The following is a 25844-nucleotide window of genomic DNA, read 5'->3' as shown; positions in this document are numbered from 1 at the left end:
CTAGCTAGCACTTAAGTGTTTAAATGTGTTGCTCGTTCACAGCCTATTATTATTTATTTGTATTACCATAGCACCTAGGAGCCTGTGTCATGGACCAGGACCCCATTGTGCTTGACAGTCCCTGCACCAAGGAGCTTATGATCCTGTATATAATAATAAATTGCGTTATCAAAATGTGACCAAACACCTTGACCATTTCACTTACACCTTGTACCCTTTTGTGTATTGGTCAGTCTGTCTGTCTTTTTATATTGTAAACTCTTTAGGGCAGGGACCTGACTTTCTAAAGTCAGTCTGGATTGAGGGGGAGATCTGGAGGTGAGCTTGCATTCCAGTAGCAATTGGGTGGTAGGTTTTCTTTGCCCCAGCCTCCCTTCTGGGGTGCAATCAAACTTTTTGTCTGGGAATCCCCAGTTTTTACTAAATGGTATGTACATTAAAAATCATTTTCTGAAGATACTGCTTCTGGATCCCCCAACAAGGGCTTACTTCTTTATCTGAAAATAATTCAGGGAGACTGATGGAGGGAAGAAAATGAGGTGGGGTAAGTTGGAGGGACCCTCAGCGAGACCCCTCGACTGGAATGTGTCCAAACATTTAGAATACCACTGATAGCGGTGGTGGTAATAAATGTTACGGGGACTCCTGCATTTCACAAGGCATGGTATACGTTTATTTTATCATGCACTTGTGAGTATAACTCCACTTCACCCATTGCTGCTTCTGTAGTATCTTCAGGAAGATAACAGCATTTAAATACAAAGAACTTTCCCCAACTCATGCATCCCAAAAATAATTTGTGATATTGTAATGTGGTATAAATTGTATTGTTGCTTCTTTGGGAAAACCTATATAACACACATGGCTCTGTCACCCATGAGTAATGTAATCATGCCGAGCTTGTGGCAGTAAAACCATGTTTATATTACTTTCACATCCTCTCATACTGTGCATTCATTAAATACTTGGATTGCTAAATGCCTCAAATTTGACTAAGAACATCTCCTTCCCATGAGGTATAAAGCATGCTGTTGGCTAGGTGGTGGTATTTTTTTCATTCCCTTCACTGGTCTGAAATTGGTGGAAACAATCTGACACTTGAGTAGCCTTCAGAATGTTACCAATCAAAATTTACTCTCCTGAGGAATTTCTGTTTTTCCTTAGAGTGGAAGGTCCAGTGATTAGGGTGCTAACAAGTAAGCTAGGATTTTAGGAGACCTCTGTGTTCAATCCCTGCTCCACCAGACTTTGTGTGACCTTGGGCAAGTCATTCAGTACTTTTGTCCCTCAGTTCCCTATCTGCAAAATATTTTACCTCACACTGGTACTGAGGATAAATGCATTAGAGATCGTGAGGTGCTCAGATACCACAGCAATGAATCTATATAAGTGCCATGGATCTCTAGATAGATTCCACCACCTTTGTGTTTGCTCATTGTTAATCCATAAAACACAAAATAAAAAGAGCTAAATGTGGCATTTCCTGTTGCATGTCCATGCAGGAAATGCCTAATGGTGCACAAAATGCTCTTTGAACGAACTTGAACTCTGTTACTTCACAAAGGCAAGAACTGCTCTCACCCCAATGGTGCATAAACCATTGCATGACTTTTAGTTGATGCTACATTCCTTGCATAACTACATTAGCTTCCTTAAATAAACATACTAAACAGTCCTGATCTACTGACCTATTAAACTATTCATAATCACAGGAAGGTGTAGAGCATCTACTTTTTAAACAAGTATGTGAATCATCTATGATGCATAAAACTATAATTGATTCCTCCAAACTTTTCTTGGAATTATAAAACTGGATTTGGACAATCACTGCCCACTGAGTGGCCTTGGATTTGAAGGACTGGAATACTGGATAATATTACCAATATAACAAGAAGCACAGTAACTCTGTGCCAACAAATAGACGCAAAACTGAAAGTGACTTGGACACCTACTAGCATCTCAGGGAAAAGAGAGGCAGTTTTAAACTGTTTCCCTTCATTCATGGACCTATGCCTGGCTGACTTTTCAGCACCATTCTGTGGCCTGATGGAAACCTTCTATTTCATCTTTGTTTTAAAATCTAAATTGGGACTGTTAAAGTTTTGCTGAAAGGGCAGCTGGGACTATAGATAGTCGGAGATAAAAATGGGTTTGCAATGCTTAGAAAACTTGCATTTAAAAAAAATTACAATAAACAATTTTAACTATTGATTGTAAAATGGAGGGGAAACGTGTGGACTCTTGAGCTGTTGCCATTATTTTAAGTGTCTTCACTTTACCATATTTTCTGACTTAGAAGGTGTGCAATATGAAAAATAAGAGGCATGATGTCTGAACCTAGTAATATTACTATATTGACCTATCTTGTAACACTCAAGTCTTCATGTCTAGTTTTCTAGTGATTTCTAGAAAACTAGAAAAATAAGCTTTTGATTTTTTTCCCCAGTGTGGATAGAAGTATGTAAATTATTCTTCATTATCTTCTCTTGTAAAAAGTAACTCAAATTGGATGGGCATATTGCGTGATTTAGAAATAATCTTTTTCTGGTGTCCAGAAATCAAGAGCCATATTGCCATATTATTAGTACATCAGTATCGGTCTTAGGTGACTGAAGGCACTGTCTCCAGAATGCAGGCATTAATGGACCACTAAAACACAGCATTATGTCTCAATGCTGTAATAGACCTGTTTAGAAGGGTTAGATTTTTATTGATAAGTATCTGTTTCACCGTACACACAAAAACTGATGAAAATATTTCCATAGATGATAATCGAAATTTACAGAGAGACAAAGTAAGAAAATTGCTTGAGAACTTGTTAGAGTTTGATTTAAGGATTGATTTAAGGATTTTGTATATTTTGACATGTGAGGTTGGCAGTTCGTGTTTTAATGGTTATAAAATGTTAACTTTTTGAATCTGTGTCTACTGTAATTAAGAAGTTATTAATATATGGAGATATACCTATCTCATAGAACTGGAAGGGACCCTGAAGGGTCATCAAGTCCAGCCCCCTGCCTTTACTAGCAGGACCAAATACTGATTTTGCCCCAGATCCCTAAGTGGCCCCTTCAAGGATTGAACTCACAACCCTGGGTTTAGCAGGCCAATGCTCAAACCACTGAGCTATTGTCTGACACCCTCCATTATCTGACACCCCCATAATTTCCCACAACTGTGAAGATTTAAATTGAAAAAATGCTTAAAAATAAACATTGATATTATCCATCAAAATTATAAAAATCGAAGTCTGCCAAGTCTAGAGAGAGAGGGGCTCATTTCTGCTTACTTTTCAAAAGAAATTACCTGCTTCTTGCTTTACAAAGTGGGAAAATCAAAGTGTGGGGGACAGGAGGGGAAAGGACCAGTCTTAAGGACTGCCCAGGATACAGAAAAATTGGCAGTCCCATTTAAGAGCCAGGGTGGTGAATTCTAGGTATCTCAGGATTCCACAGTAATGATCAGAAATGAGCTTGGTAGTTTTATACTAAAGCTATTTTCATTTACCTAAAGTGTGTAAGAATAATGTCACCACTTAATGGCTGAATGTATAATTTGGAGCCTGTGTTCTCTACTTTTCCATCTGTGGCTAAAATAATAGCGTAAAGGCCTGATCCTTCTAACTGTTCATGTTTGGAGCTGCAGTTGACTTCCTCGGGCTTTCCTCGTGGAGGGTTTGCAGGATTGTGCCCTAAACAAATAAATGAAGGCCTCATCTAAACTAACAGCAGCTTTGAGCACATTTGACTAACAGCACTTATTTTATGGCCTGGAAAGAATGTTGACATTTTTCCCCTTTTCACATCTGGAACTCCATTTAATTTTGCTCTGTGTCAGTCAAAAGCAAATATATGAAGATAGTGAACCTACCCCAGACATCATTCTTCACAAGGAGAAACCCTCTATGATGCATTGTCAAGGGAAGGATTCTGGATCAGAAGATGAAGCAGTGTTCAGAGTTCCTGATCTAGAAAAGGATGACTTTGCAGCCCGGAGAGCAAGACTGAATCAGCCCAAACTTACAGTGTCATTTAACCAGTTTTTAGTTGGGCCCTGTACAAATAAAGATAAAGGTAAACTGGAAGGTGCTGAAAAGCCATTACAGAAGGAAAAACAGGAATATGCCAGGTGTGCAAACTACCTTTCTCTGTCTATTGTAATATTTAATTCTATGTGAAATACTGTTGTTTGGTAGCTAAAACAAATCTGGCCCAAAATTTCAATAATGGATAAATAAACATCCATAAAAATCAATACAAATTCTCCATTATCCTAGTGTTTGCAGTTGAGACATTGTAGAATTGCACTAGAACCTGAGAACTGGAAAGTGAAACTGATTAGAAACTTACAATTTAAAAAAAGAAAAGCACACTGCATATTTTCAGTGTTCAAAGTGAGAGAAATCCGGCAATGAATATAAATTGTGAAAAGTAAATTTTAGAATGTGAACTCTAAAGAGAGTAAATTCAATAATCTAATGAACATTTGTGATATAAATAAGGAAATGTTTGTTTTAATATATATGGTTTTTAATTTAACACTATTCTTTGAATCTGTGTAAAGAAAGGGCCAAATCCTCTGCTAGGTTATACATATACAGCACTCTGAGAACTAAATGGGATATGGGACCATGTAATTAGTGGCAGAATTTGTTTAACATTATTTTGGAAATAGACGGATTGGTTCCAATTTAACACTCCATGTATTCCAATCCAGTGCTATACTGGGATTAGGAAAAGTTAACTATGCTATAGACACTTCTGTTAGGCAACCATCTTCTGTAGAACATAAGCACATCTGCTTGTGTTTGTTGCTATTACATGAGGCATTTTTAGATAGTATGTGGGGGGTGTGTATATAAAATACATGGAGGTCTAGTGTAAAAACCCACTAATGAAAAAATGAAACGAAATACAAATATTTATTTTATATTACTCTATTTTATCATTTGTGGGTTTTCACACTAGATCTCCAGATCTATATTTAATCCTAAATTTGAACTAATACAGGTAACATTAAGCAAACCTATCGTTAGAATCGGTCTACCTACAGCTGAGATGTTCCGAACTTTTTTTTAATTAGTTCATGTTGTTTTCAGTTTTATAAAATGTTCCTTCCAGTCAGTAACAATCTGGCACATCCACATTTATAGTAAGCATTCTGACATGTGAGTAATATCTTGGAAGGGCATCTGGAGAATATACCACATTAGAATTCTCCAGCTCTGGTACATTCAGGAATGAAACTTGCAATCATTACAATAACTTTAATAGGTTATGATGTCCAACTCTCATACTATCAGAATGAACCTCATTACTGAATTAAACACTATTGCAGTGATTCCAGATTTACTTGTCTGGGTTAAACTCAAAACTATAATCATCCAATGAATCTGTCTCATTAGAATTCACAGGGTAGTCTACATGAAACAGTCCCAGTTTCAACTGAGTGCATGCTTGCTCAAAGAAACCCCAACCTTTCTACTTTATTCATCATTTCAATTTGTTCTTATACTCTGAACCGCCATTATTGACATTCCACTTATCATTGTCTAACTCCTCAAAATGGCTTTTTCTTGCTGATTTGGAATGTGCATTAAATTAGAGCAAACCAGGTACATATGGCATCAGCGAGGCAAATTGTGACACGTAAAGAAAACCCATTCCTGCAGTCTCAGGATAACGAGTCGGAGGAGGAAGAGCAGGTGAAAGTACCTGATATTCAAAGAGATGACCTGGCTAAACGAAAGACTCAGAGTAACCTTACCCAGCAACAAGAGTCTCCAGTATTTGTGAAAGCTTCTATAACACAAGCAGATTTGGAGACGTGGGACAGACTGAAAGTGTCCGAGGAGCTCAGGTATATTGTTTTCCAGGGTCATGGGTGAATCTGGAATGGCAGTGTGGGAAATATGAGTTCATATTGTTTGAATGTCTTGAGTGGCTTTTTTTTTTTTTTTTTTACTTGAATAGTGCTGTGTTGAAAATGGTTCTTTAAATACAAAACCAGAGCTTAACAAATATGCAAAATAAGTCCAAGCATCTTACTAATGCATGCAAGTGATTTGGAACTCCTCCAGCAAAGGATAGCAACCCCTCACCTGCCTAGTGGTAGGCATTCCATTTTCTAGCCAAATGTAGTCATCTATACAGGCATTCTTTTCATTGACTTGGTTATTGGGTGATTTCAGTCCTAATATAAACCACCACACTAACTGTCCTTTCTTCTCATAGAAGCAATAGTGGTATATAGTACTACTTAGGAGCTGAAAGTTGCAAACTGATTTGTGATAGGGTTAAAGTTTGAGTGTGATGATGCCAACATCCTGCAAACTCTGTTCACATTTTGGCCACATCCAAAATATCCCCCTTCTGCAATTTAGACTCAACTTAGACCCTGAACAGTTAAGGTTAGGCAAGGATTCTGGGTTTCAGCTCAAACCCCCACTTAAATTTGAAGGAGTTCATATTCCAATTTCATCCTTGGCTTCACTGTTAACACCACAATATTTCAGGACCAAATTATGGTTATTTTCATGGCGTTGTATTAAGGAGAAGGCGTAGGGAGCACCTAATGCTTCACTGCAGGAAGCAGCTATTACATGGTCATCTGCATTCCCTGAGGATAACAGGGGTCTGCTAGCACTTCCCAACAGCACATGGGGACATGTCCGATTAGATTTGGGCATGGCTATGGATCCACATCTTGTGCTTAGGGTGTGTTTGTATCATATACTACACTCCTAAAAAGTAGGAGGGGCCACTAGAGAGCAAGCTTCCCACAGTTTGTCTGGAGGAATTATGCTATCTCTTGGCTTCCAGCCCATATGGACAGTTCACCTCCTTCTATATGCTCTGGCTTTGGATCTAAGAGCCCTCAGTATACACTAAGCTGTTTGCTAGGCTATTTGTTATTTTTGTTCTTGGTTTTTCTTTTGTCTTGTAACTTCCTTTGATTCCTTTGTTTCTGGTTCTGACTAGTGAAGAAGACCTCAAATGCTCCAAGGATCCTGAACCATCCGCTGAAACTGCAGTGGAAGCAGCCATTCATGATGATTTTGCTAGCTGTAAAGCAAGAGCATACAAAAAGGCTTCTAGCCCCAAGCAGAGGTTTGTGCACTTTGGGCCAGTGACTGAGATTGATCAACAGAAATGGGAGAAGCTTAGTATTGCCAGGGCCACATCCAACAGTGAAACCACAGAGGAGACTGGGAGGGAAAGTGCTGAGAGACAGATTTGCCATGAAACCTTTGCATCTGCCACTGCCTGCAGCCTCACTACCATTGGACATAATAATGAAGTCTCCAGGCCACAAAATGATTCCAGGTATTTAATGTTGTTGTCTAGGAAACAGATTGCTGAATCCAAAATGAAGCTGCTTCTTGCAGGATGCTGACTTGCATGGGGAAGGATGGCAGGATGTAGTTAGGAGCTCCTTATGCACACAGGCTCGTTCAGCATTTTGGAGCTGTAATAAATTATCTGATGCCTTCACAGAATCTGAGAGAGAGAGATCTAGGGTCATGTAGAGCAACATTGTGCAAACTTATTCTGAGAGTCACACTTGAATTTTTGATCGGTATCAAATCACTAGTTCCACTAGGAATCTTATTAGCTATGCCTGCTTCTTTTTTGCATTCCAAGGCTTTTGCTTCATATGCTACTTATGTATTTGAAGTTGTAGTGCAGCTTTCACTCCAGGTTCTGGCAATACTGATTTTTTTCCCCCTTGAAGATTATTTTTATTTTTCCCTTGAAGAGCTCTGAAATCTTCTGAAGTATGCTTATTAAAACTGAGCTGTACTGGTTATGTGACTCTGTTTCTGGCATTTAACTAGGAAAGACAGTGCTAAGAAGTTACACACTTTGACCAGAATTTACATGTAATTGGCTTCAGTTTCTCTAATCATTCAGCCTGTCATCATAGCAAGAAACTGCTAGTTGACACCACTAGCAAACTACTCAGTCAACTAAATTCATTTATTCTGAAATGTTAGTAAAATTAGATATAAAAATGAAATGGATCTCTCTTCTTACCACTTTCATATGTTTCACTTCACCGTGGACTAATTTTTCATTATCCATCTCCTCTTTTTCCCCCTGCTCTCAATAATCTTGTATTACTAGTGAGGTAGCACGGTCAGGTACAGATGAATATTGCCAAGGAATCCAGTTGGCTGCCTGTGTTGTCTCTCAGAACCAAACTCCATGCAGATTGAGTGAAGGGCATGAAAGCAGGGAGGAAGAGCTTGATGGGAGAGATGATATGATGGCTAGAAGGATGGGAACCTTTCAGAGGCAGACTAGCCCGGTTTGTATGCCATATTCTCCCATGTCAGTTGCCCATCATCCTCTGCAGCAACAGAAAGGAGTAATTCATAAGAGAGACTTGAAGACTCCACAGAAAGCAGAAAGGTCAGAGAATGGAAGCCAAAAAACGGAGCTTTCTGCTTGCTTTGTGTGTAACGCTAACTGGGTCAGTGTGTAATGTTGTCCCACTCCTTTAAAAAAAAAAAAGAGAGAGACAGAAGCTAGGATGCATTTTACTCATTTCATATCCAATTGTGGCATGTATTCAGCTCATGAAATTACTTACAAGAATGCACCCTGTGAACATGAAACAGCTTGTTTTCTTCATTACACGTAATGACTTGGATTGCTAATTGCAGTTTAGCATGCACATGGTTATTCATCTTTTTGGAGGGTTTTTTTGGGCAATCCATAGTTCTTCATCCAGATTTTATTAAGGCTTCTAAATGAGTAATTGCTTACCTGTAAATATGGGCTGCATAAAAAAATCTAATTCCTCATTTGCTTAAAAGAGTAGTGTATGTCATGCTGTTCACCATAATTGCCTCTTGTTCACAGTTCCTGTGCTGCTGCTGCTAAAAATGTTAGTTTTCCATCTTTTTCAATGGTCTTCTGAGTAATGGTACCCAAAATTGCCTCAGCAGCAGTTTGCCCTTGAATTGCACAATGGAACAACATCATGGAACAGTTTCACCTGTCTCCGTGGGCTGTAATGTGACAAGGGACGAGAGCCATGAGAAACTGAAAGATCCTGACCAGAGTAGGGGTGGTTCAAAACACCAAGTGAGAATTCCAGATCCAAGAGATGACATGATGGCAAGAAGAACTGGAGCTTTTCTAAAGCAGCCTGGACCAAGTGTTAAACAGTTCCTTCCAGTTCCTTTTTCAAAGCAGCAGAGTAGCCAGGAGAGAACTAAGAAACTTGTAAAGCCTGAAAAGAAAGTGAAGAGGTAAAGTTATTTTGTTCCAATAGTTTCTTTCCTCACTATAATTGCATCTTAGAGGCGAGTCTCATGTTTCACTGAAACATGTTAGTTATGTTATAACCTTCTGTTTCCAAAATATATCCACAGTTACACTAGATAGGGTTATTTATAGAAACCCTCATGTTTCAGGGCATAACCAACCCCTAACTGAGGAGGTTAAGCAGAAACTGCCCCCCATGGGTAGATTGTTCTTCCATATTTATCCACTTCAGGATTCTTGCATCTTCCTATAAAACACTTGGAACTGACTACTGTTGGAGACAGGATACTGGACTAGATGGATCGCTGGTCTGATCCAGTCTGGTAATTACTATATCCTGGGAATACACTAATTATATCTAGATAAATTATAATTAATTATTATTAAACACATGTTTTCCATCAAGAGAACCAGGAAAGTCCATACTGAGGATACTGATTTGAGGAGGATAGATGATGTTCAATAAATTAGGTGGCTGTGCAGGGCTGGCTTGCTATCAGCTACCAAGCAGAAGATGTCGACTCTGGGACTAGATCCCTTCTAATCAGGCTGTGGTGCCTGTAGGCACATTGCTCCCAATGGATAGGGCTGTATGGGAGGAGTGGAGGGTTAGCCTTGTGAGTGACAATAGTTACACCTGTTGACAATCAAGCGCAACTCCAAACTGAGTTTTGAAGGGATCTTGCTGTTCAGCTTCTGGATGGTGGTTGAAATGCAAAGTTTGTGGTTGAAAAGGAAAAGATACACAAGATTACAAAAATGATGGCTGCATCATTGTCCAGATTCTATCCTGAGAGTCCATTTCCCTAGTCCTATATCTAGCTACTATGGGAAAGGCTTCTCCCCCTGAGTGGAGACAGAGTAATTTGAGGTTGAAAAAACCTGGTGCTGGTGTAGCTTAGTTAAAATAAACTGTGGTACTTCAGGTTTGCATCTTTGGATGAAACAAAGAGGGCTGAAGTTCCTTCTAGGTTGGTGGAGCAGAATTACAAGCTCTTACCTCACTATCAAAATTCCACTGTGCATGCCCCTAATACATTTAGCTTGTGAAATTCTATTTATTACTTACTGGTTCATCTGACTTTATATCATATATGTGTATATAAAAAACCATTTATCATAATTATAAACTAAAATTTTAAATTGCTTTCTTAGCACCACCACCACTGGCTCATTCATCCCTGAAAAATGTCCACAAATCTGTGCTAACAGTCCTCAGAGACTGGCAGTGCAGCCTCAACACAGAGAAGAAAAAGAACAAGAAAGACAACATCTCCCTGATACAGGACAAGATGTGGCTTCCACTGTTCACATGAGTAGTCATAGTCTTGATCAAATTCACTCAGATCAAACTTCACAGCTTCAGGAAGTTCCTGAGAGAAACAAAGTGTTGTCATCCAGAGACGAACACCTGCAAACGTGAGCTCCTTACTAAGTGAATCTCAGCTTATATTGTGCAGCCCTCTGTATCTGTTAAGAGTGTGTGCACACTACAGAATTTAGGTTTTGCACTTGCCTGGCTTATTTTAGGCTGGACTGCAAACACTGTGTGTCAGTAATGTACTCTTTTGAAACAAATAAAATCATTGCAAGTGGGGCGTTGATTTCTTTTCTATAGTTAATGGAAGAAAATATTTGACTAATGAAAGTATAAAATGCAAAAAAGGCTTGTGGAAAAGATTTGGAAGAAGTTCTGTCTGGAGCTTCCAGGAAAAGCAAGTTACTGAAATGTGTGGCATCTTTAGATTTGTATAGTTTGCTTTTTCTTGAACAGAAATTGAAGCTGGTAAGGATGCTGATTGGTGTTCTGGATGTTCTTCCATGATTCAAAACAAATACACGTCATATGCATGAGTCTAATAGCAAACTATGCACTTTTGTGAATAACACTGGCATATGTTGTATTTGAATTCAAAGGATGACTTTTTTTCTCTTGCGAAAAAGCGTGGAATAGTGTGGCTCACTCACTGTGCATGATACTTGTTTTACCTGTTTTCAGTATTGATGATTCTGAACATTGTATTATGGAATGTTTCAATAGAGTTTTTATGTCAAGACTAATTGCATGTATCTCTAGCTAATACAACAGTTAATCTAATACCATAGTCTCCATCAGGAGCTACTTTCTACAAACAATTTTACATTGTATTTCACCACAGTTTTTATATTTTGGAAAAAATGGCTTTGTTTCTACATAGTTTCCTTCGTGTGACTGGGTAAGTCTCATTTGTTGTTTGTATAACCTCTGAGTGGCATGTTTCTTTTTCAGCCCACTTGATTGATGAAGAGTTTTGGGATTCAAATGAAAATTGCCCAGCTGTGTGGCTTTGATTGCAATTGATACTTCATGTTTTTACCAACCATCTAATTTTATATTTGGTCTTGTAGATTCGGCCCCAGAACTGCTGTGTCTGATGACGCAGAGTAAGTTGTCTTATGCTCACAGGGTTGCTTTAAACAACTTAAGCTGCATGCTTTCCATACTTACTACTAATTTAAAATGCAGTTGATGCATTATTATTTTGCTGTGTTCTGACACATAAATGTTTCAGAATAGCACTTGAAGGTGGAATGCAATATGTGTTCATATTGCAGAAAAGAACTAAAAAACCCAGCATGACACTAATATGCACTGCTGCTTTAAAAAACGTGGTGTGATCTTTTCTTCTTTTTTACTTGTGGGTTTGCATCACCTCTAATCCATTACTAGTAAGGGAAGTTAGAACTAGATCTGGGAAACGTCTTGGAAAGTTTGGATTCTGGAGTGGTAAATTGAGGAGGTATGTATCTTGATTGGTTGAAAAATAAAGTCAAAAGTAGTGTAAATGAAGTCCTTTGGTAATCTCCAAATATTAATTAGGAAAGTAAATCTTAAATTGCTAATTAGTCATGCCTTGCTAAAACCATCTCTTAAATCCCTTCGAGGTTGGGCCTATTATAACCTATACAACTTCACTGGATTTCCTAGTCCCTCACTTTGAGATTTGTCTTAATTTAAGGATAGAGCTGTGATGTAAGGATTTGGTGCTTAGAAGAAAACTCAAGCACATTTTAATCTCAAACAAAAAAACTTCATTTAAAAATAAGTTTATTAGGTGAAAAGTGTAGTTACTTATCACCTCACTTACGAAACTCAAACATTTAAAAGCAAAGAAATGAGTTGTTAGGGACATCTTATGCTATCCACCTAATAACTAAACCACATTCTTGTCATGTCAACGAAATTCACACAGCCACCTGAATTCCGACTCAAATTAAATGCTGTTCTTTCATGTGTATAAATATCAACACTACATAGGGTTTTTTTTTTAAAAAACAAGCAAATTACATGTAGCATGCTATTATTATGCTAGAGAAAGACGTGTTAAGACAAATGTCAGAATTTCAAGTTGTGTATTTTTTTAAATGATCTGTAACTCAGAAATACTGTGAATTTCCTTCTGACTTTGCAGAAAAATTCTCTTTTCATCTCAGAATAAATGTGTCAATTTTTAAGCCACATCAGTTTTTAAAATCAGTTATTGGAGTTGTTAAAAGGGGCTTTACAATGGAAAGTGGTTGTACCTAGCCAAGTAGTTTTCTGCCACTCCATAATGTTTTTGTCTGTGAACACCCACATATGTGCATATATTCATATGAATAAACATATGAGAGAGACTACATGAAGGTGTTCTATGAAGGCTTTATTGGCATGGGTTTGAGATGGTCACATTACTTGAGAATAGCAGTGTTATAAATGAATTATGCTGTTCATTCCAAACTCATGCAGATAAAAATCCTTTATACTTCACTATTGTCGATTCCAGATATGCCACATTTTACAGGATAACTATTTTACCAGTGTTTTAAGAGATTTTTTGAAAATTTGATTGCATCCTTCAAGCTGAAAGCTAAATGTCTTGGCCAGCTGGAATCCAACAGTGCAGGGCTCAGAAGGAGAAAAAAACCCTCAAAAAACAAATACATCTGAAACACTTCTTAAAATGCACGCTTCTATACATAAATATGCCACAGCTTTTAAGTCCCATTACCTTGAGACCTGTCAGAGAAGCAAGTGCTGGGTGTCCAAGTGGGAAGCTGGAAACTCTCCTTCCAGTGGCATAAAAACTCCTTTTTTCTAGACCTGGTGGGTTGATAGGTGTCAGACCTTAATCTTGTCATTGGCCCAAGACTGAATATTCCCTGTCCTGGTCCTCAGGACAATGTGGTTTGGTGGAAAGAAGGAGGCATTTATCTTGATCTCCCCAATAGCCCTACCCAGGTTAGTAGGAAGGACAATACAGCTCTAGGCAGTTGATATCCTCTCTGGGTATGTCTACATTACAATTAAAAACCCACAGCTGGCCTGTGCCAGCTGACTCAAGCTTGTGAGGCTTGGGCTGTGGGGCTGTTTAATTACAGAGTAGACTTCCGGTCTCAGACTGACTCCCAAGCTCTGGGACCCTATAACCTTGCAGGGTCCTAGAGCCTGGTCTCCAGCCCAAGCCCAGACGTCTACACTGCAATGAACCAGCTCCTCAGCCTGAGCCCCAGTCAGCTGGCACAGGCCAGCCGTGGTGTCTAATTGCAGTGTAGACATACTCTCTGTGAAGACCCTGTGTTGTGTTTCTTGAGAAACCTCCACTTGTTAGTAGAGGCCCTAGTAGTGCAGCTCTATTAGGAACTGCCAAGGATACTAGAACTGCTGTGGAGGAGCAGGGCCGTCTTTGGATGCCCCAGTCTTCTGTAGACTTGCTGGGTTCTGGGCTGGACAGCTCCTTCTTTGGGGACAGAGGTCAGCATCATCCTCACTGGAATGGTTTGGGGAAAATTCAGTGTGGGGATATTCCTAGATTTTCACTCTTCTACCAAAGGAGTTGCTCTGAGCTATTGGCAGAAAAAAACAAGCCTGCTTTCATTCTCTTTCACTTCTCCCTCCCCAGATTCTTGCCATGCACTGGGATTCTCTTCCCCAGGTGCTCTTCCTTCTCTCTCCCACTCACCAGACTTATTCTGCCTATAACCTCATCCACAGTGGAGAAGCGAGGCCTGTTTCAGGGCAGAAGGAGGAAGTGTGAATATCTGTGCTGCTTCCTCCCCCTGCAGGCTTTGCTGGCTACAGCAACCCAGGAGTTGGCTGACACCAACTGAACAGGTGGAGGGAGACATAGAGAATGGTTTGATCCTGTATTAAGTGGTGAAGAGCAGTAATGGCAGGGCATCGTGTTTTAGGGGAAGGTGAAGAGACATTTCATTGTAAGTGCCCAGGCATTAGAGCTGTCAGATTTTGGCTATAGGGTGGAAGTTGGTAAGGGTATGTCTACACTTAAAATGCTACAGCAACGCAGCTGCAACACTGTAATGCTTCAGTGTAGACACAACTTACACTGACAGGAGGGGCTCTCCCATTGGCATAGGTAATCCACGTCCCCAAGTGGCAGTAGCTAAGTTGAAGAAAGAATTCTTCTATCAAACTAGCACTGTCTATGCCAGTGGTTAGGTCAGGATAGCTATGCCCTTTCAGGGGTGTGGATTTTTCACACCCCTGAGAGAGGTAGCTATTCCATTGTAAATTCCTAGTATAGACCAGGCCTAAGACATTTCTCGTCCCTGCCTTTCCCCTCTGCCAGGTTTGCACCAATGCTGCTGACCAGTCCCATCTCCCCTGAAAAGAAGGCTGACACTTCTTGGTAGCATGACAGTTTAGTGTTGATTTTAGGTTTATGCTTCACCATGAACCTGACAGGCCCATGTGAGCTGAGATGTGCTTGTTTACTTCAATTTTACTCTCTGGCGGGCAGCACACTTTATTTAAAAAAAAAAAAAAAAAAAGTGAGTCTTGACATGTCTATAAAACTATAATGCAACCACATAATGAGTATCCTGTCTACACATTTCTAACAGATAATCATTTTCTTTCTTATAAAATGTTGTTATTCACCATATTCTCATTTAAATGGTGTTCTATGAAGTCATTGGGGTTTGTCTTACCAGAGATTTATGATGATCCTGAATTAGCTATTTCAGCCCTTTATTTGTGTTTGTGGTATTTGGGCTTCTTTGAAGCAGATGAAAAAAAATGTGGTACCATTCTCAAGAACAACTCTAAATTAGGAGAATAACATAAGAGGCTTGAAAATAAGTGACGTCAATGCTAGGACACAGCCCACCAGAAAATATCTGTAGTCTAGGCAAGCTCTTGGCAGTGATATGTCCAGGTCTGTGAGAGAACACCAGATTCAATAGAAAGGTCAGTCTGCTCTCACTGAATCCCAAACTTCCAAAAATAACTTGGGCTACTAGCTACAGAACTTTCTTACAGGTGGAGAACTCATGACCGTATGTATTTGACTTTGCATGATCCAATGCTCCCTCTTCTTTGCACCTTCTTTTCCCCCGTTCTCTTTCCAGCACACAGTTGCATGGCAGCCAGGAGTTAAGTTAGCTCCATCGAATAGACGATTGAATGAGAGATGCCACCCATCTACTTGAATGGGGTGTTTGATTATTTTTTAAATTATAAATGAGGAGAAGAATGCTGTGGGGAACTTCTTCCCTAATGGCCATTTTCAGTTGATGAGAGAAAAACGTTTTATCTTTGAACAGTAGTTCATGGTCCAGGTTTCTTTTCCTTGCTTTCAAGATAATTCTTCTCAGGAAGAGAAGACTATTTATGCCAATCCAGGGCCTGTTCCACTACAGCAAGGGGGATAAATAGCTTTCCTTAAATATATTATGTGTGGTGCTATTAGAGCAGAGCACAATACCTTAAGATGCAGCTCCTCCATACTTCTCCCTCTGAGAACCTGACTAATGCTGGGAGGGAAAGCTAGCTTCTCCATTATGTCTCCCTGTGTAGAAGTATTTGCCCAATTGCCATATGTTACAGGACTTAATTCCCAAGTACTGTGTGACAGAGAAGCTGGCAGAATTAGATACTGTTGGCAAGGGGGCAATTGGAATGACTAATCAGGCGTTCGGGGGACTCTTTTTACTCCTCTGAATGAGAATTATTCTTTGTGTCTGCAGGACTTGGGAGGCTTATGAAACTCCTTTGGACCACTTGCCAGAGATTGCTAATTTCTGTTATCTAAGGCCTTATTTGTAAGAGTTCACAAACTTCTTAAATTGTAGTAAATCATCAGAGGTGACAGTATTTCCATGTTAAAATTTTAAAAATCCTCCACACTCCAAATTAAATTTTTGAAATGTCCCTTAGTGCATGGCATTTCTTTAGTTAGTTAAATAAAACAAACAAACCGTATAGCCTTTTAGACTTTAGTATTTAACAGTGCCCCATTCTGGAGTAACACAACCCTTAAGTTACACTCAGTGAGGAATCACTAGGGTTTCTGCTCAGCTCTCTGTGCTTTTTTCAAAATCGTTAGTAAGCTTAATAATAACTTATGCTCGCTGTACATAACTAAGGGTTATAGGGTGTGTTCTGTGTCTATGGGTAACTTCCATTAATGTGGATAGGAATTATGGGTGTGCCCTCTCCATGCATTAATGGAAGACTATTAAAACATTTATTTATTTTTCCTTGGAAAAAGGTTAATTTGCATCTTGGTTCTTCAGATATAGATTTGAACTAAACCTACACATACACAACAGTCTTCATTACTGAATTTGTAGACTGTTTTTTAAATTGTATACATAGATAACTATGTGCACTGTTGCTTGCAATTTTAACCATTTTATCTTCATTCTGCTTCTGCTGCTGATTGGCTCATTCTAGCTATAGATGGTTTTTTTGAACAATGCTGTGGAATTACCTCATGGAACTGCATGGCTTATTGTTTTAATGGCACAAATGAGGTAGTGTTTTCCAAGTACCAGGCACTGCAAAAAATAATATACTTAGTATCTTCATGTGAATGTCTTTAAACAAAATTAATATACTGTAATATGTGATGTTCTGTAATATGTAACTATGACCTTTTAACTCTCCAAAGATAAGAACAGAAATATAAAGAAATAGTTGTGGACTAGATCATGACTGTTGTACAGTGTTTGTACCTTTCCTTTCTTAGAACAGATGTATTAATAGCTCATTGCTGATAATATTGTGGTTCTTCATGAAAAGTAAACTATAACATGCCCATTCATACTTCATGCACTTTCCAGGGCAGACTCTCACAGCTTACTTACCATTGGCATTTAACCTGCAATGCTGCCTATAATACCGTACCTCTCAAACCTCTCTTGTTTTGTTATAAAATAAAATCCAATCTCTGCTAGAGAGAGAGAAATTGGAGGTATCTTCTCAAAAGTGATTCAGGAAGAGAGCTTCAGAAAGTTCGGCATTTTAAAGTGGCTCTGAATAGAGCATTTTTAAGACATTCTCAAATTTTTAATCCTATTAATGGAGGACAAGTGATAATGGAAAAAAAAGGTTCTATCTAATATTAAAAACAAGGGATAATTGAGAAGGGTGGTGCTAATGTGCCTGCAGTTGTACATGGAACTCATGTGGAAACCGATAAGTCCTTTTGATATATACTCTGATTTTTGGATGTTTCCAAAGAGAGATGTATTTGATTTTGTTCTAGCACCTTCACGTGAGCTAGGTTTAAAACATTTAATCAGTGTAAACTAATGATCTGCTTATTGTTCATCCTTTGTTTAGGAGTGTGAGTATGTTTGACATGAGGTGTGAAGATGAAGCTGTGATGCAGCCTCACAGCAAGGCTCGCCATGAAAAACTACAGCATATTCACAACCAACTGAAAGAGGATGAGGATAGATGGCAAGATGTGAGTACAGCATAATGTTGCCTCCAACAACAGCACTTGTCACTCCAGTAAGGTATAAAATGAACCTGCTAAATCCAGATTCACTGTGTAAATCTCTTCAACAAAACAATCTGGAGTGAGGTTTTCAGGATTAGGATTGCCGCTAAACATAAGCGCCTGCAGTTCATCTGGCATTGGATGACATGAGGCTCTGTCAAGTTTTTCTGTTTGAAAAAGCTGCTCTTGCTTCCTGGAAAGCTTTGGAAAATGCTGTGGCTGGGAACAGTTCTGCTTATGCTCTTATCTGTTTTTCTGAAGTAAAAATTCTTGCTCAAATCCATAAATAACAAAAAGCAAAACTAAACAATACAGAAGGACCCCAGAATGGGCACAGTCCTAATAAATCTGAATAAATGAAGTGTTATGCTTATAACACGCAGACAAGATAATGGTGGATGATTCAAATTTTTCAGTCCAATCCCAGGCAACAAAATTCCCCCCCAAGTTTGATTCACTTAAAAGTAAAATGCAACTCCCCCTCCACCCCCATAAAAGCCCTCAAAACATCCCCGTGCGCTCCCTCGTGTATTGGTGCTGATTTCAACAAATCACTGTAAACTCAGACATTCAAGAAAGCATTGAAACGGTATAAGTAAATCAGCACCAAAGGGTTTAATACATATTCACTTTAGGAGCACTGGTTCTAAATGATTAATTTTGAATATCCTGTTCTTAAGATTTTTTTTCATTGTAAAGCAATTGGTACAGTCACTTCCTTATATATATAAAACACTATTTGTAAACATTTGAGAGACTGCTTTTAGTAAAAGTTTAATAAATACTAAAAATAGTTGGTTTATAAAACTACGGACTGATTAGTGCAATAGATGCAGCATGGTAATAGCTTACTGATATCAGAGTGGGGGTGTAAGTCCATATCAACTGGGGTTACCCAATAAAGATTTAATCCTTCTGACTTGTATTTTTTCATTTGAGAAGTCTTGGGACTCTGACTGCTGAAATACAAAGCACCCTGAGCTACTGTATATGAATTTTCTGGACTGTCTCTTGATACTGCATACTACAGCTCTAATATTTGTTAAGAACTACTATAAATTCCCTTATTCAGTGTCCTTGGAATCCTAAGAACAGGGTCAGGACATTGTTTGTATTCATGGTGCATTATTGTTCTTGATGAATCCACTTGCTAGTATATGCCCATGGAGTAAGTTTGCTAGAGATTTGCAGTTTCATAGATTTCAGTTGCTTTCTTTCTAGCTCTGCTGATTTAAAATAAAAAAGCTTAAAACAAATTATATCCATTTTTTCTCTGTTGCAAAAAGAGGAGGGGAGGCAGTTATGTTGTGAAATTTGCTAATGGAAAAACTAATTTCTAAACAGACAGTACTGGGAGTACATAAATAAGTAAAGGTTTTACTGCTTCAACAGGAATAATTAGTAACAGGAAAACGAGAGTACCACGTTTGAAGAAAGGGATTACGGACTGAAATATATGTGGATCATGTGAAGAACTGCTTTAATGAGCGTTCCCTTGAGTATAACATCAGTATCTTGCTGATTTAAGCTAAATTAAAAGTAACAGTGTGTATTCTTGTTTTTAATAAAGTAAATTATGCTTATAGGACCTTCCGATAGTTTACTGATAAATTCAATTAAGAAATTTTTTCTTTGAGGGCTTGCTCATGTCCATTCCATTGTTGGGGTGTGTGGTGCCGGAAGTTTTTTCCTCATGGTATCTGTAGGGGACTGTTTCTGGCGCCCTCTGGAGTGGTGCACGTATGTGCCAGTATAAGGGGTGCTGCCGGCCCCCTCTGTCCCTTAGTTCCTTCTTACTGCCAGTGACAGTGTTGGAATGTCTCCTTGCTTTGCAAGCTTTCCTCTCTCTGTGTCTAGTAGTGAATTTGTTGTATATAGTTGTTTAAAGTTGTGTAGTTAATAGTTCCCTTAGTGTAAAGTTAGAAATAGTTAGTCCCATACGGGACTCAGCCTAGGAGCGGGACATGTATGTTGTTCGACATGCAAGATTCAGGCTGCCTCCTCTCCATGTGTGGCTTGCGTCAGTTACTCCCCGGCCAGACATTACCTAGACAAGGTCATCACAATCCCTCTGCAGGTACTTACCTCTCTTCAGTGGTGGTCTGACCCAATTCTGGTGTTGGAAGGTGTGCCGTTCGCGAGCCCATGACCCACGGTCTCCCTGATTTCAGATGCATCCAACCTCGGTTGGGGAGCACATCTTGGTATGCTGCGGACTCAAGGGTGATGGCTTCGAAAGAAGCTTGCATTGCATATAAACATCAGGGAGCTCAGAGCCATCCGCATCGCTTGCAGTGTCTTCCTTTCCCAACTATCCGGCCGGGTGGTGCAAGTGTTGACGGACAACATGGCTCCCATGTTCTATGTCAACAGGTAGGGGGGAGCTTGATCGTCGGCTCTGCGCCAGGAGGTCCTCCATCTGTGGGACTTCTGCATCCAGCATGCAATCCACCTGGAAGTCTTGTACCTCCCCGACATCTGGAACATGCTGGCGCATTGCCTCAGGAGGTCGTCTGTCTTGCACCACGAGTGGTCCCTTCACTCGGAGGTTGTCAGAATGCTCTTCCAGAAGTGGGGAGCTCCCCGAGTGGATCTATTTGCCACCAGACAGGATAGAAAGTCTCATCAGTTTTGTTCTCTGCAAGGCCTCGGCAGAGGCTTACTATCCAACGCCTTTCTCCTGTCTTGGTCAGGGGACCCGATGTACGCCTTTCTGCCAATTCCGCTCATCATCAAAGTCCTCTCAAAAATCAAGAGGGACAAGGCACAGGTCATTATGATTGCTCCAGCATGGCCTCACCAGCATTGATTCGGCATGCTCATGGACCTGACTGTTGCAGCCCGATGGCCACTTCCCAGTCACCCAGACTTCTACTCTCACAGGATCATGGTCAACTCCTGCACTGGAACTTCGCCTCTCTCCACCTCACAGCTTGGATGCTGCGTGGCTGAATCCAGAGGAACAAGCCTGCTGTAGTCAGGCACAGCAGGTTCTCTTGGAGAACAGAGAGCCCTCCACCAGAGCAACTTACCTGGCAAAGTGGAAGCGTTTCTCCTGCTGGTTGTCGGAGGGGAATATCTCCCCGACCCAGTCGTCTCTGCAGTCCACCCTGGATTACCTGCTTCACTTAAAACACCAAGGTCTCACCCTCTCTTCGATCAAGGTGCACCTGGCTGCCATATCGGCCTTCCATCCTCACATCCACAGTAGATTGGTGTTCTCGCATGAGATGTCAATCAGATTCCTGAAAGGCTTGAAAGACTCTTTCCACCGGTCTGGGACCCGGTTCCCCAATGGAACCTCAACCTGGTCGTCTTCAGGCTCATGGGTCCGCCCTTTTAACCTATGTCTTCTTGTTCCCTTTCCCACTTGTCGTGGAAGGTTGCATTCCGTGTAGCTATTACCCTGGTGAGACGTGTCTCCGAAATGAAAGCCCTCACTTCGAGTCCCCGTACACGGTATTTTACAAGGACAAGGTCCAGTTGCGGCCCTATCCGGCCTTCCTGACAAAGGTGGTGTCGCACTTCCATGTCAACCAGGATATCTTCCTTCCGGTGTTCTGTCTAAAGCCTTAAATGACCAATGCGGAGAGGCGGCTGCACACTCAGATGTCAGGCGTGCCCTGGCATTCTACCTGGAACACACCAAGCAGATCGACCCAGCTCTTTATCGCGATAGCTGACAGGATGAAGGCCTTCTGGTGTCCTCTCAGAGGATTTCAAATTGGATCACCACCTGCATCCCTACTTGTTACAAGTTGGTGCAGGCTGTGCCTCCACCGATGGTGAAGGCTCACTCGACTAGGGCTAAGGCGTCTTCGGCTGCCTTCCTGATACACATCCCTATCCAGGACAGCTGCAGGGCTGCGACCTGGTCTTCAGTACACACATTCACCACACATTACGCCATCACCCAGCAAGTGAGAGATGATGCTGGATTTGGCAGAGCTGTGTTGCAATCAACACATCCATGAACTCCTACCTGCCTCCGGTGGCACTGCTTGGGAGTCACCTACAATGGAATGGACATGAGAAAGCACTCGAAGAAGAAAAGACGGTTACCTTTCATAACTGGTGTTCTTTGAGATGCGTTCATGTCGATTCCGTGACCTACCCTCCTTCCCCTCTGTCAGAGTTCCGGCAAGAAGGAACTGAGGGAGCAGGGAGCTGGCGGTGCCCCTTATACCGATGCCTATGCACGCCACTCCAGAGGGTGCCAGAGCCGGTCCCCTATGGATACCACTGAGGGAAAAACTTCCGGCACTGGCGCGAACACACACACCACAATGGAATGGACATGAGCGAAGCAACGCATCTCAAAGAACAATAGCTACGAAAGGTAACCATCTTTTCTGGACTAGAGTGCCAGTTAGAAAACTCTGTAGTTCATGAAATAATGTTTGAAACAAGTATCTGCATAGTAATGCTGATTTTCTTTTAAACTATAACTTGCTAAAGATACTTGAAATATGTTCTGTACACTAATTTTGTAATGGTGTTAAACTAGTTGTCAAAGTGACCAATATGTCCTTCCTATTGTTTATATATGAATATCAAGCTGTTTTCTTAAAATAAAATTTGGCTGTGTAATATTTGACCGCAAAATAGTTTTATAGCTTTGTAACATTGCCTTACTGATTTTACAGTGTTGATAACATTCTAGTATCTAATATAGGGACAGATCTTCTTCCATAGTCCTCTGTGGCCACAAAAGGCTCTGAAGTCATGAACCAAAGAGGATGCAAGGACCGTATGACATGGGTTGTGTTCTTTGAGGTTTTCGTCACCCCAGTGCATGGCTACTTTGTTCACAAAGGGATGGAACAGTTAGTGAATCTTCAGAGTTGTGGATATACTAACCAACTTATAGGTGGAGAAGTTGCAAAGCAACAAGGGAGGTTACTACCCTGAGGCTGCAACAGGGGGTAGAAGAACAGGCCTGCTGACCTCCTGTGATGCAGGAGGAGGATTTCATTCTCTTGAATCACTGTGATTTCCACCCTCCAACACTCGCTCTATACCAAATCTGTTTATTCTTCATGCTGTAGCTACCAGGGTTTTCCCCATAGTCATTAGGATGAAGACTAAAGATGAATATGCTGATCTTTGGATAACTGGACTTCTCAATGTTTTCAGTTTAATACAGGACTGCAGCACCAGAAAGTCATAACAGGTCCATCACAAATTAAGATTAGTGACATGACCAATAGGGAAAAAATGAACTGGCAAAGATGTGGAAACTATAGTGAAACCCACTGACAGAAATAGTCAACCAATTTTTTTTTATTTTTAAAAAATTATAATTTCCTTTATCACTTTTTTAAAATTAAGGATTGTTACACTGTTGGCCATTTAGGTATGTGAAATCAGTCTACAGCTGGAGTCATTCAATTATTGAGTAGTCAGCTGTCGATTGAGGTGTTCCGCTATTGGTTAAGTAACAGCCTCACAGCTGAACATTTCTGTGACTAGTGTTCTAAAGCTCTGAATATGCACGTGTCTTCCCTTCTGGTATAGGATCTGGCACGGTGGAAAAGTCGGAGAAGAAGCGCTTCACAGGACCTAATTAAAAAAGAAGCAGAGAGAAAGAAGATGGAAAGATTATTGAGTGGCGGTGATGGAATAAGTGAGCGAAGGAAAAGTATCAAGACTTACAGAGAAATTGTGGAGGAGAAGTAGGTTGTTCTACGGAAGTGCAGTTGCATATTTAAGAACAAGGGAGGTTACTACTGTGTGCTTCGAGTGTTTTGTGTAGCTGTTGCTCTTCTTGTAGAGGGGACATCATGCCTGAGGAAAGAAATGAGCTACTCTTACAGTTACACATAATCATGGTAGTGTGGATTGTAGAGGAGAATTTGGCCCAAATTTCACCTCAGGCTTGGTGCACATGGGTAATTCTCTCTGTGTTAATCTTTGCATGGTAATCTTTCTTGTGTTGCCTCCCACACAGAGAGAGAAGAGAAAAGGAGCTGCATGAAGCCTACAAGAATGCCAGGTCACATGAGGAGGCGGAGAGCATTCTCCAACAATACATTGAAAGGTTCACCATTAGCGAAGCTGTCCTTGAATGTTTGGAGATGCCAAAAATTCTGGAAAGAAGCCATTCAGTGGAGCCAAATTCATCATCGCCACCGAAGGACCCAAATCCTATGAGATACTTACGGCAACAATCGCTGCCTCCTCCAAAATACACTGCCACGATTGAAGCAACCATTGTTCCCATCAACGAATCAGAAGCCACTGTTTCAACAGGCCAAACATCTCCAAGCAAAACTGTTGTCTCCAAGGCTGTGCCTATGCTGACACCCAAGCCTTATGCACAACCCACGCAGCAGGTCTTGAAAACATTTAAGGTAGGATGCCTTGCACTGGTCAAAATCAATTAAATGCCAAAGGAACACCAACATACGTCACGTGAATTCATAAATGTGAAAGGCAATTTAGGCTTAAGGAATATGGGAAGCAACATACCCATACATTACAAAATTCATCATTTTGGTTTTTTGTGGTGAGAGAAAAACGGATGGGGGGTATTGGCAGCTTTGCCTATTATTAAGGTTGCCTCACACTTACATTATAAGACCCTGTTTTTAGTTGCTTATAACTTTGTGAATCTTTAACCATTCAGACTGAAATTTTGCATGCCAGATGTGTGCCTCAGGCTGAATTTTTTACCTCGCTGTATTCAAACCCTGCTCTGAAGACAGGCGTATTAATTTCCTTATAGGCTTTTTTATGGCTTTTCTGTGGTGCTGTACTGTCCGAGTGTTTCATGAATATTAGTGGATTTATTTTCACAACACCTTGTTGAGATGAAGGGGTATTATTATCCCCATTTTACAGATGGGGAAATGAGGCACAGAGAAATTTAAGGTAAAATATTCATTAATTCTGAATGCCCAAGGTGAGATGCTAAGGACCTGATTTTTCAGAGTTCTTAGCATTATTGAGCACTTTAAACATTCAAAACACTAGTGACTTGTTCAGCCACTTGAAGTTTGAATTTTACAGCTCCTCTTGCATGACACATGGATCTTTCTCTGGCTTCTGATCCTGACTATTTTTAAAAAAATTCATAGGATGAAAATAAAGGGAAGAAGCAGGTATATGTGGACAAACTAAAGAGAACACGCTAAGTCTGCTCAGAGCTTAGCTGCTTGCTTTATGCGGGACAGTGTGATCTATCTCAGTAAGAATTATCCAAAAAAGAATTGTTATACAATTGCTTTACCCTGTTTAAATTAAAACACTGATATATTTATGATGCTTTGCCATGATGACAGTGTGTTGACTAGCTCCAGATCAGGAGGAGGGGAATATGTTTGTTTAACTCTGCAACCAGGGCATCTGTTCTGATCATTCAAACATTTGCTTTCCCTCCCTATGTAAATAGAGAAATGTTTTAGTCTAAACAGAGACATGAAAATGGATGGCTCAACTAGCCAGTATTTTTCTGGCTTTTTTATTTTTAAAAGCTTTCATGAGCTGTCTAGTAGATAATACAACAAAATCCCAGAGGACTTGTGGGTTCAAGACCTGCCAACATTTGTATTCAGAATTAAACTGTGAGTAGTAATGACTTGGGCAGACGATGGTGGTGGTAGGAGAGATGGGGAGATTGTCTTTTTTTATTGTATAACGAAAACATTTGACATGCACACTAAAATCTGCTGGGTCGCGCTGTTGCTTTTCCCCATTTAAGGCCAATTTTTGTAAGGTGCTAAGCACCTTCAACTCTAATTGCTTTCCAATTGCTGGGACTTGAGGGCACTGAGCATCTCACAAAAAAATACCCACT

The 25844-nt window shown here is 40.2% G+C and overlaps 1 protein-coding gene across 1 annotated transcript in view; it reads left to right on the top strand.

Annotated features, from left to right (window-relative positions):
- Positions 1 to 25844, top strand: part of LIMCH1 (LIM and calponin homology domains 1) — a 99807-nt gene that overhangs the window by 12379 nt on the left and 61584 nt on the right. Inside the window, exons 5-13 of the mRNA XM_065405513.1 lie at positions 3838 to 4128; positions 5605 to 5859; positions 6981 to 7325; positions 8127 to 8414; positions 8954 to 9259; positions 10431 to 10694; positions 17884 to 18010; positions 23564 to 23721; positions 23997 to 24399. Of these exons, the coding sequence (XP_065261585.1) occupies positions 3838 to 4128; positions 5605 to 5859; positions 6981 to 7325; positions 8127 to 8414; positions 8954 to 9259; positions 10431 to 10694; positions 17884 to 18010; positions 23564 to 23721; positions 23997 to 24399 (2437 nt within the window). The remainder of the gene's footprint in view (positions 1 to 3837; positions 4129 to 5604; positions 5860 to 6980; positions 7326 to 8126; positions 8415 to 8953; positions 9260 to 10430; positions 10695 to 17883; positions 18011 to 23563; positions 23722 to 23996; positions 24400 to 25844) is intronic.

This window comes from Emys orbicularis, chromosome 5 (assembly GCF_028017835.1).
Source record: "Emys orbicularis isolate rEmyOrb1 chromosome 5, rEmyOrb1.hap1, whole genome shotgun sequence".
Taxonomy (NCBI): domain Eukaryota; kingdom Metazoa; phylum Chordata; order Testudines; family Emydidae; genus Emys; species Emys orbicularis.
Note: the sequence above shows the minus strand (reverse complement) of the source record. Positions and strands in the feature narration are given on the sequence as shown.